Source organism: Podarcis raffonei, chromosome 2 (assembly GCF_027172205.1).
Source record: "Podarcis raffonei isolate rPodRaf1 chromosome 2, rPodRaf1.pri, whole genome shotgun sequence".
Lineage (NCBI taxonomy): Eukaryota > Metazoa > Chordata > Lepidosauria > Squamata > Lacertidae > Podarcis > Podarcis raffonei.
This window is the reverse complement of record NC_070603.1, coordinates 78,009,256-78,021,774: the sequence shown is the minus strand read 5'-3', so window position 1 is coordinate 78,021,774 and position 12,519 is coordinate 78,009,256. Positions and strand designations below refer to the sequence as shown.

Sequence of the window (12,519 nt, the reverse complement as noted above, 5' to 3'; positions counted from 1 at the left end):
GATTGGTGGACTTTGCCAATAGGCAGGGCTTCCTCACTGCTTCCAATTCTCCACTCAGTATCTAGTAAGACAACTTCCAAATCACTCCTTTGTGGATCTGCAATTATTAGCTTCATGGGCCTCAACACAGCTGAGTTCATAGTGATGCAGATATGCTTCAAGGTCAACAGAGAAAACTCTTAACCTTAGAAGAAGTGACACAAACCCTTCAGAGATAATATACTATAAATGCAACAGTGGTACATTTTACTATTTACAATCAATATTTATGTGCCTGAAGCAGGTTTATAGTCAGCTTTGTTTCCAGTGACACACTTAAGAGTCACGTAATCCAGGGAACCGGGTTCGCGTCTCCGCTCCTCCACATGCAGCTGCTGGGTGACCTTGGGCCAGTCACACTTCTTTGAAGTCTCTCAGCCCCACTCACCTCACAGAGTGTTTGTTGTGGGGGAGGAAGGGAAAGGAGATTGTTAGCCGCTTTGAGACTCCTGAAGGGGAGTGAAAGGCGGGATATCAAATCCAAACTCTTCTTCTTCTTCTTCTTCTTCAGGTAAGCAATTTTTTTTTATACTGATAAACAGAACAGGCCCAAGACATTTTGGCACCTGAGGCAAACCACAAAATGGCATTCCTCTCCCTGCCAGGGAAGAAGATGTGAGGGAAGATCTACATCAGGAACAAGGGAGGAATAAAGATCTACATTGGGATCTGCTGCTCCTTTGGAACCTGCTGCCTGAGGCAATTGCCTCACCTTGCCTCATGGGTGAGCCGGCCCTGCTGATATACCATCTGTTTTACCAAATCCTGCATATGATTCCTTCACTTCTTGATGGATGCTGTTTGAAAAGTGTGAGTAAATGTTTACAATACAATTTGTAATTTCACAGTAGTCAGTAAAAGAGGAAAAATGTAAACAAAACAGACTTGTGGCACCTTAAAAGTAACAGGTTTGTTTATTAGCCTTTAAGATTCCACAAGACATTGTTGTTCTTGCAACAGCTTAACAAAGCTACCTCCCTGGAATTTGTTAAGAAATGTGTTAGCTTTGCCCAAGGCTCAGATAAGAAACATTCTCTACTCTCATGATAAGGCTTCAATATTGATGAATATTATGAGTTGGCATGACTTACAAATGTCACACATGACTGAATAGTTGGATCTACTACATAATATTGGTTTATCTTGTAATTTACTAAAATAAGTCCTGGCTTTAGGCATCATTTCTTAATGACTGAACTGATGGATTCAGTCATTTTAATGTGTAAAGAGGTTCATTTTAAGAATCTTACATTTTTACAGACTGGCTACATTAAAAATCATTATAATAACTATCACTGATTAGGGGGAAATGCTAGACTGTGCTTCAGATATATGTATCATTTACAATAATTGTATGGCGTCTGTTTAAACTGGATATTCCTCCCTTCCTATTTTGCATAATAAATAGACCAGCTGAATTTGTAGTTCAATAAACATGGTGAGTGAACAGGATAGTGGGACTTTGCAGCCTATGAATAAAATTGACACTGACTTTCTTTTTACAGTATATGTCAAACTTCTTATAGCAGCTTAGCAGCATCCGATTTTCACAAAAACATCCCTCCCAGAAACCTTAGTATGTTATATGCAAATTTTGTTAGTGACTAGGAATTGGGATTTTAGAAAGGTAAAATTTGAAGGTAAAATAGTATCAGCTTCATTATGAATCCAATTAAAATTCATGAAATAATATATTTGGTTTTTAATGTTCTCAAAATATCATAATTGATTCTCCATCTGAGGGAATATCTCAGCGGAGATTAAGAGTCTCTTGACAACTGAGCTATCCCAGGATAGAAATAAAATTCCCCCATGTGATACAAATCTTTTTTTTTTTAAAAAAAGTCTGTATGCGCGCGCGCACACACACACACACACACACACACACACAATCTTATTAACAAAAATTAAAATTGTAATGTTTACCTAAATAATGTAGTTTTTATGAAGAAAAGCTGTTATAAGTAAACAGACAAACTGGTCCCAGAATCAAATGAGTGATCAATCACTTAATAATATACCATAGTAGTCTTAAGAAAGAACAAGCAGATGATTATTTAGAATTATGAAAGGTGAAACTAAGAGGTGAATTAAGGGCATGTATCGTGTGCTGGCTATACAGTTAAAGGGGATAAGCATTAAAGTTTACACTAGAGGGAGCCAATACACCACTTTCAAATTTATTTATGAACTACAAGGTTATTGTCACATGGCGGTACCTAGATCTTATGGCTGCTGTGTTATAGCTTTTAAAAAGTATTTATGAAATGGACACTACTCTTGTTCTATCCATTACCTGCCATTTTACAAACACTCAGAAAATAAGCATTCTCCAAGGGTATATACTATGTAAATTTTTCATCCCCAAAATATGTTACCAGAACCACTAGTCATTCCATGTAATTATAGTACTGAAAGATGATACCACACCTGCAGTGAATACTGACCAAATTCACAATTTTATACTAGTATGGCACCAATGCTAATGTACCACCATGTGGGATTCTAGATTAATCTTTGTCATAAAAGAGGGGTTGGGCTGTTAGAATTCCTGCTCCATGTATTTTCTGAACAGCACAATCCTCCATTTCTACTCAAAAATTAAGTCCCACCCTGTTCAGTGAGGCTTCCTCCCAGGTAAGTGGATATGATTGAAATCTAAGTACATGAAAAAATGTTCACAAATGATCGCACTTGTGCTAGTTAATTTTTGTATAATGCATGCATCATTCATGTGCCTAAAATACAGTTAATGTATTATCTATTCTATATTTATCTTTATAACTTTAATAATGGAACATTAATTTTTCCTCCCAAATTACCGTTTTCAAAAGAAATCAGTTCAAAAGCAAACTGATCAAGTAATGCTCAGAACCCTTAAAATGTTGTTGTGTGAAACACAGTACTCAAGCATGTTCTGTGTATCTAACTAGTATATATTCAGCTCTATGCAACTATTCCACTGCACACATAAAGTAACTTTTGAATGCGGAAATGAACTTCTTCTTCCTCTCCTTCCCTTGCACACACCCTAAATCTGCTTTGGGAGTTCCTGCAACCCTCCAGCAAAGATTTAGCGGCAGAGTGGGGGGCATGTGGGGAGAGGGGAAATTCCATTGCAATCACAGAAGTTGTTCCACATACACAATTATTTAGTTGGGCACCTCAAACAGGTATTTGCCAGACTAGACCACTCAACAGAAAAAATAAACATAACTGTAATCGTGTATTACCTGTAGCAGTTGTTATTGTAGTTGTTGTAGCTCCCTAAGGCTGTCAAACACCCCAGGCAGATGGCATAAGAGAAAAATATTTGTGTTCCAGCATCCACCCAGACCTGCAAACACAAAATATAGCAATAATTATAAAAAAGTAAAAAAAAAATCCTCGTTACTATAAGGTAAGCAGATCATAAATTATTAGAAGAAGCCTTGAAATTAGATTCTCTAGTGCTATCCAGTGTTGTTGTTTTTTGCAATTCACTTGAAATTGCAAAGATTACATATTTTTCAGACCAGTGTAATAGACTTGAATGAGGAACTTCCTTCATGGCTATATAATGGTTATCATCAGTCTGTTTCTTCTCATTCATTCTGCTGTTTGTCACCCATACAGTATCAGAACCATACCATATCCAGCGGGTTCAAACAGCAGTGGCTCACAGTTGATAGGCCTATCCCCTGTGAATTTGTTTACATCTCAATTTAAAGTAATCTAAGCCAGAGGCTATTGCTACATCTTCTGGCAGTAAATTTTATAAACTTCTTTTACCTCTCCTGAATCTACTGCCAAGCCACTTCATCGGTTAACCCTGAATTCTAGTAGTGTGAGTCCAGGGTTGCAGGTTCGATGCCCATAAAGGTCAGCTGTATATTCCTGCATTCCTTCCAACTCTTATGATTTTATGAGTCACATAGATATACTCTACCCACTATCTCCATGCCATGCACTTCCCATCACCATTTTCCCATGGTAACTCCAGCCCATTCTCCTTTATCATTTCAAGTTTAACTATACAGTGGTACCTTGGTACTTGAACGGCTTGGCTCCCAAACAAATCGGCTCCCAAACGCTGCAAACCCAGAAGTGAGTGTTCCAGTTTGCGAACGTTTTTCGGAAGCTGAACGTCCAATGCGGCTTCCATGGCTTCTGGTTGAGTGCAGGAAGCTCCTGCAACCAATCGGAAGCCGCACCTTGGTTTTTGAATGGTTCCAGGAGTCGAACGGACTCCTGGAACAGGTTAAGTTCAAGTGCAGGTTAAGTTCAAGTACAGTGCCACTGTATTCTTTTTTTAGATGAAGCAACCACAACTGCATACAGCTAGGGGAGGACTTTGGTCTTTCAAATTTCAGTGGTGCCCTGTGCAAGGCCAAAATTTGGTGGCCCTTGTCTCTTGCCTTCTGTTCTGCGCAGTTCATTACATCATAGTTGTGAAACCCAGTGGTGCCCCCTAGGCTCAACCGGTTGTGCTACCCAAAAGCTAACTCTCACACAGCATTCCAGATGTGACTTAATTGTAACTTATTCTTTGATGAGTATAGTGAATGTAAAAGTTATGGTCAGCATCAATGAACTGTAAAACCATTTCTGCTTCTTTTGTCGATCACAGGAAACTGCATTTGGAACTACAGAGAATTTCAAAAGCATTTTGCAACATTGCATACAGGTTAGCTACCCAGAGAGAAAACAAAAAATCCAACCATGGATAATACTCCTATCTATTTATTCTGTTTGTAGATCATTTAACCGTTAAAATTTCAGGACAAAATGCTTAATGCAAGATGGAAATTGGATTGAATTACCAGTTGTCTCATGGAATTCCAAATCATAAAAAAGATAAAATGTATTTTACATGTAACTTCTAAGAGGCTCCGATTTCTCAAGTTATTGAAAGCTGGAAGTGTTTCTGTTTTGAAGTACTAGTACGATCACATTTAATTTGTGTCACAAGTTAAAATGGTTTCACTGCTGTCATGATGAGTAAAATATAGCTGATTACATCTGTAAAATGTTCTACTTCATAGTGAGAAAAATGGATACGGAACACATTTTAACTAAGAAGTCTGGAGATCTCATTTCTTCAACAGCAGTTCTCTACATTGCATGGCAAACCAAAATGGATTTTTAAAGATCATTTGTGGGCTAAAGTGGTCTCAAACTCTTGGAAATAACATCTCACAATTCTTTAATTAGGTGGAATACTGCAGCAATATATTTTTTTTACAATGCATTTTCAAACATACATCTTATCAATGCCATACTGAAGCTACCTCTGGAATTAACACTGGTATCAGTGGAGCAAATTGATATGTCAGAATTGCTGTGATGTCATATTTGCAAAATAGCTAGAGGGACAGGAGAGGAAGATAATTGTTTTGTTTTGTTCTTGTTTTTATTACATTGTATGCTTATTATGCTTTTTTTAAAATAAAAAAATCTTGTATTTTATGCTGTGAACTGCCCTGAGATCTATGGATGAAGGGCGGTATACTACTACTACTACCACTAATAATAATAATAATAAAAATAATAAAAATAATAAAAATAATGTCTGCATAGTCTATAAGGAGGATGGTATCTACTAGATCAACTTGATTCCATAAACCTTTGCTATCAGTCCAGAGACCACACTTTTGGATGCTGAAAGAACAATAAAATTGAATAAATAATTTTGAAGCCATTTTTGTCTAATTCTTTTCAGAGAGGGTACCAGCCTCAGAACTGAGAAGGGACATATGTACCTTCCATGGAAGAAAATGAGGAAGTCGACCACAGAGAATAATTTCTCCATCAGGTCCACTCCCCAGGCATACTCCCAACTCACCTGCAACTGGCCTTACAAGTAAGTACCTAGCCACCAGTGCAGTGAGAGGAACCAGGAGCATCACCTCCCACTGTGCCAAAGACTGAGGAAGGGAGATCAGCCCTGCCATGGTGTCATTGTGGTGCCAACCACCACACCCAGCAAAGGGCTTTGTGAGCTGAGTAGAGCCAGGAGCGGTGGTGCCATAGTGACATCAACAAATGACACAGGACAGGTGTGTTGGGATTGAAAAGGCCATAACTTTGTTAATTACAGATGTCAATTCATGATCCCCCAGGATCACCCAATGGGGCTGTTATGACCCGTTATGGACAAAAACCACCGCCCAGGCTCCCTTAAGGTGATACTCCATGGCCACAGGGGGAGAAGGGAGGAATCTCTGAAAACTCTGCATAAACTAATTCTCCAGGCAGGAGTTCAGTTTGGGGAGGAAGCCTCCACTCGGTTTTAAAGAATTTCCCCCTTCTAAACAGCCCACCATACCTCAGCTTCCCTCCCAATTCAGCAGGGTTCCTGAATCCTCACGGTGGGGTTTTGGAGGCTGCTATGAAGAGGATGGGATGAGGAAGTCAGTTCACACCAACCCTGTAGATTTTACCATTTTAACATAGGTTTGGAAAGAGTAAAAACTATTGTATATAATATTTTGAAGCTCCAGAGAAAGGGGGTGGTAAAAATAAGTCATTCAAAACTTTTTTTTATAAAAAAGTGATCACAACAAAGATGCAAATTACAAAGTTGGAACTACAATGGATCTATTGAATGTAATGAAGTGACTTGAAGAGATGAAGTGATATCTTTGAAACATGCCATCAATGCCAGCTGCTTTATATATCATGGTTGTAAAATACTAGAAACAAGGAAATCTAGCAGTTCTAACAAACTTATCAGACGTGTTTTTGGAATGTACATTTGATGGTGTTGATCGCAAAGATCAGAAGGCAATGCTCACAAATACATTCCTCAATGAGTATAAGAATCTACAAGGGGTCAATATAATAAAGAAGGGATTGTTATGTGATGAAGCGATGTTCATTTGGTATGGTTGCCATATTTTGAAGAGCAAAAAAGAAGACACTTGCTGACTTCCACTTTTAACTATGGATCGCTATGACAACTCTCAATTTACATACCCATGAAAAAGAGGATGTGTCCTGGAAAAAGAGGACATATGGCAATCCTATATGGCAACTTAATAGTACAATTCACATGTACTATTAAGCCAAACTAATCAGAAATGAATAGTTTACAACAACCCGAACTGTGAATAAGTTGCCATTTCCAAAGATTTCCTAGTGATTTCCTGTTTACTTTTCTCTCTCTCACCCACCATGCCTAAATAAGAACTCTAGGTATTATGAATCACAACAAAGAATTCTGTGACAAAATTTTGCAGTGTGAAGTGTCTTCTGGATACTCCCATCTCCCACTGGGTTTCCCAACCCTCCTCCCAAAAAACAGTCAATGTTCTCATTGGAGATTTTGAGTCTGCTGGTGAGTCCCTCTTGTGTTATTATATATGATTTATTCCCAAAGAATAGAGGTTGAATAGAGATGACTCTATCCAATTTATGAGATAAAGACTCTGGGGTTGCGGAGCTCATCTTGCTTTACTGGCCAAGGGAGCCAGCGTACAGTTCATGTGGCCAGCATGACTAAGCCGCTTCTGGCGAACCAGAGCAGTGCACGGAAATGCCGTTTACCTTCCCGCCGAAGCAGTACCTATTTATCTACTTGCTCTTTGACGTGCTTTTGAACTGCTAGGTTGGCAGGAGCAGGGACCGAGCAACGGGAGCTCACCCCGTCGTGGGGATTCGAACCACCGACCTTCTGATCAGCAAGCCCTAGGCTCTGTGGTTTAGACCACAGCACCACCTGCGTCCCTCAATTTATGAGATACTATAAAGCGTGTTCTCCTTCATGGAGAGCACGTGTTACGGTGGGGTCTGACAGGCCACCCCCTCAGTTGCTGGGTGGGATCATTTAGATGGTCATTGGCAGTGATTGGGCTGTTTGGGTTACTGGGCTAATTTTGATGTTGCCAATTTGTGGGATGGACCAAAGGTTTTATGTGCAGGGCATGAAGCATCGAGCGTTCTCTTTTGCAGTGTGTACCGAATCACTCGCCCACCCTCCCTAATTTAGGGCTCTTGCATCTGACCTTGCTATGCCTGTCATGGGGTCGTCCATTTGGTTGATTGGCTGGTGCCATTCGGTTTTTGCCCTAATGTGTAGCAAATCGTCACAACTTGTAAGGTTGTGTTTAGGCATTGGTTAATTTTTGGTTGGTGGAGGGGATGTGGTTGGCAGTGCCTGCCCCTCCAATGCTGCTGCTGTAAGGGAATTCTGTTAAAGGAATCCAGGGGCTCGCCATGCTTTCGTCCAAATCCTTGACGTGGGGCTTGGGCCGCGCAAGCCCCTGGGAGCATGCGGGGAGAGGTGAGGGTCTGGTGCCCGGCTCCATTTTCTCCCCTATATTGTTTTCCCTTACTGGCTTTCACTGGAATCCGAAGTCAGTTCTGTCCCTGGACGGGGACAGATAGTCGGAACCAATGCCTAAGCAACCACTCACATTTATGTATTTTAATAAAGTTGTGGCCAAAATTATGCCAAAAACCTTAAACAAAATTCTGTGTGAATTGTGATTTATTTGGGGGTGGCTTGGGGACCTCAACACACAACACAATTCTGGCATAACTGATCAAGATTTTTGTACTGGGAAAGGTTCCACCACACCCCAGTTTTAAAATAAAAAAGAAGGGACATAGAGAACCTGCTCTCTTTGACTTTTGTTTCAGTCAAAAGTCAGCAAATATTTCAGAAGAGGGTATGATGAACATGACTTTGCTAAAACTGGAAGGTGAGATTCAAGGACATTGTTGCAGTTGTGGAACAAGCTCTACTTGTGCAATGGGACTTTCCCCCTAAATCTACTCTGGAGAGCTGGGCAAACCCTCAGAACAGGTCAGAGGGGTGCAGGAAAAGGAGAGTGAGGCAAAGTCCTACTGCATGAGCACCAAGTTCCTCATGTGCATTCCCCACTCAGTGCTACATTGAATTCCTCCCTATGAGTTTAAGTATAACATGCATTGCGTTAAATTGAATACCATGATTTCTGGTGACTGATAACAGCTTCTTACAGTTAAATGTGTGATTCAGAAATTTGCTGAAGCCATTAAGATTTTGAGTTTCAGGACTTCCGGGGTGGCGCCATCGGCAATGGCGGACTCCCTCTGAACCGGAGGGACCAGCTCCGCGTGAAACGGGTCGTTTCCGCTACGGCGAAGCGGGGACCCTTTAAAAAATCACAGGCGGATGAAGCCTGTGACCATGGGACTCGGCGGGCACCTTTAGCGCCCCCCCAACCCGCAAAGGAACCCACTAATGGGCTCCGAAGCGAAGAGGGGGAAGTGGCGCGGTGCTGTGAGTCTACTGCTTTTTCCGTGGAGCGAAGCCGCATAGCCATTGCCGGAGAGCACTGCCTTTTTCCTGGGACAATTTGGCATCTAAAGAATCACCCGTGAGTACTTAAAACTCGAACAATTGGACTTTAAATAAGGATTGGCCAGTAGAGAGGAATTGGACTCAAAATTTACTTCAATTTGGTACTGAAACGGGAAGATCTAAACAGGAAGTCGGCCTTCCGTTTCTTTGCAGTTAGAATAAAGCAAAGATAACATAACTAGAGCTTAGAAAATTACTTTTAAAGGATTGGTTTTCATCATTTAAAATCGTGGAACCCCCCTTCGGTAGCAGGAGAAGAAGGGGGATCTCTTTTTGGACTGTTTAAACCTGCAGAAGTGAGTTAAAGTAACTTTCCACCGTCCTGATCCTGGAGCGGAGTGTCAGGACTGACGTTTGAAGCTCATTGACCAGAGACAAATGTTTTTGACAGACAGCTAAAAGAAAAGCAACATAGTGACTCCATTGTTTCCTTTCACATTTCAAAGGAACAAATATTGACTGAATATCTTAAAAAAGAAACTTTGTTGCTATTGTTCTTAAAAGAAAGAATAAACAGAAGTTTTCCCCCTAGAGGGAGACTGTGAAATTGTAACCAACTTCAGGAGCTTGCAGCTGTTACTGATTACAATCGTGGGAAAGGACTTGTGACCTTGCAGGACAATGTTTTCAGAAGCTCTGTTGGGTGCTTTCTGTAAAATAAATGCCCTATTGGATCAGCTAAGCCAGAAGATGGATTTGATGACTAATGCGACCAGAAATTTTGAACAGGCAGTAGGAAACTACATGGAGCCTACCCAGGAACTAAAACAGGAGTGTGCTATGATAGCACAGATGAGAGAAGAGGATACTGCTGAATCCTGGGTGCCAGAAATGGAGGGAGTTGTGGCCCTGCAGGATCATGAGCCTTTGGATTTGATAAATGAATCTGGAAAAAACCAGACTTGGAAAGATAAAGTCTGGTTTGGAAATGGGGGGTTGGACTGACCCTCCCATGCAGGGATGTTTGGACTTTCTGAGTCTGGTAATGGGCCGTCAGATGTTTGGAGCTGTGGGGGCTTTTAATTTTGGAGAGAATCTGAAACAGATGTTTAAATATCACATGGAGTTTAGTCTGGACTATGGAAATGGGGCTGATCTGCTGAAAAGGGTCAAAAATATTACTAAGCTGGAGTTCCCACGAGTGAAAGGAAAATATGAAGAAGAGCCGCGGAAGGGACATGGAAGAGACTTGAGGGCCTCGGATATAAGGATACCAGGTTAATGTGCTAGATTAATGGGACAAAAAGGACTGACAAAATCCGGGACCAGGAGGAAGGGACGCTGGATGAAGATTGGATTGTTTTACTTTTCTTTCTTTTATCATTAGGACTGTTTTAAAATAATTGATGAATGTTAAAAAAAATGTTGAAATGGAACTACTTGGTTCTAGTAAAAATGTTTAAAGAATTAGGTTAATGATATGGTTATGAGAAGTTGGTAAAAATAAGATTTAAGTTTTAAGTTTTAAGGTTTGCTATAAGACAAGATGAAAATAGATTAAGATAATGTAAGGACAAAATATTATGAACTATGGAAAGGATTTGCTGTGATAATTATTAACCAGGATACAAGAAAGGGAAGGAGGAGGAGGTCAAAGAAAGAAGGTAATGAAAGTTAGAAATTTGAGAATGATGGATGTATTTTGTCTTTCTATTTTTCTGTTTTGTTTTTATTTTCCTGTTTTTTCTTTTTTATAATTTTAAAAAATCTTTAATAAATATTATTTTAAAAAATAAAATTTTGAGTTTCAATACAACAGAGAACAAACTCTATATTTTAAATGTATAATTAATTACTTTATAGATTGATTATACTATTTATACTAAGTAGTGCGTGCTCTGAAGCACACTTCCTCTGCAGTATTCAGCTATCAGTCACACACAAGAAATGTTTGAGGAAAAAGTTCACTGCATATTAGTGGCTATACAGATGTTTTAGCCCAACTACAGCATTTCCCTCCCCCTCCCCCAGAGCACTTATAATGAAATTCAGATCTACTACTATATAAGATAGACTCTTCCAGATACAGAAAACTGTTTACTATGCTTATTTTCATCAAGGAATGAATAATCATTTTATAGTTGAAGACTGACATAAATTATGCATTATTGTTGATGAGTCTTGGCATTATTTACATTTTAAATAGCAATTTTCCTGAAGTTGAAAACAAAAATCTGTTTTTGAAAATTCTTTGGTACTTCTGAGCTTTGTACTTCTGAGTTTGGGAGGAAGGAAGTAGACATGTTGCTGAGATGTTACATAATTTATGGGCTGGTGGTGGTTGTTGTTGTTTTAAAGGCCCCAGTGTAGACTACAATGTAAAATACTGTTTAAACAGATAAAAAACTTACAATTAAAAAAAATCAGAAAAATAGAGTGGGTCCTAAAAATGAACATCTCAGCAGTCAAAGGTCAGGGTAAAGAGGCGCACATGCAGCACCAATGAAAGCTGTACAATGACATTGCCAGACAGACCTCTGTGGGGAGGGAGTTCCACAACTCAGGGGCTGCCCAAGATTTTATCTCACAAGCAAACAAGACTTAAATTGTGCCTTCTGTGGAATCTTAAGTGCGGAAAGTGCTCCATTATGATCAAATATAAGTATGTTTAACCTTCCACCACAGTAATCCAAGCTTTTCATTACTACGTGTACATATAATCTTATTACACCTTCGGTTTGTCTCACCCTTCAATGCTGTAATTCAATACGAAATAAAGCAACACAAAATATGAACTCTACATTGTGTATATAAATAGCAGCAAATGTGCAGTATTTGGATACAGGACTCATTTTGTTTCTGAGGTTTTACTACCCAGGGGTTTTCAACAACACAGCTTCTGTAAGCAGAGGCTTCATTAGGGGAGAAAACAGAACTTAAATGGTTAGGCATAAAATGGCTGAATTAAGCCCTTTCTTTCCCCCTCTTTTAATGGAAGTGATTCTCAAAAGATTAAAAGTAGGTTAGGGGAATAATAAAACAGCTATGTTTCTAGTGTCTACCTGACAACAGCTTTTGTAGCAGTGAATAATTACATGAAAATCACTTCCTTTCCACCTCTCTTTGGGATTTCTGTGGGTTGCTAAGCAGTCCCTCTCCTACCTTCTGCTAATGTTACTTACAGACGCCAATGAATACAGCATATTCATTAT

At 39.6% G+C, this 12,519-nt stretch overlaps 1 protein-coding gene across 1 annotated transcript in view; it reads right to left on the bottom strand.

Annotated features, from left to right (window-relative positions):
* Nucleotides 1-12,519, bottom strand: part of SLC6A11 (solute carrier family 6 member 11) — a 105,278-nt gene that overhangs the window by 20,253 nt on the left and 72,506 nt on the right. The window contains exon 8 of the mRNA XM_053377654.1: nucleotides 3,273-3,376. Coding sequence (XP_053233629.1) covers nucleotides 3,273-3,376 — 104 coding nt within the window. The remainder of the gene's footprint in view (nucleotides 1-3,272; nucleotides 3,377-12,519) is intronic.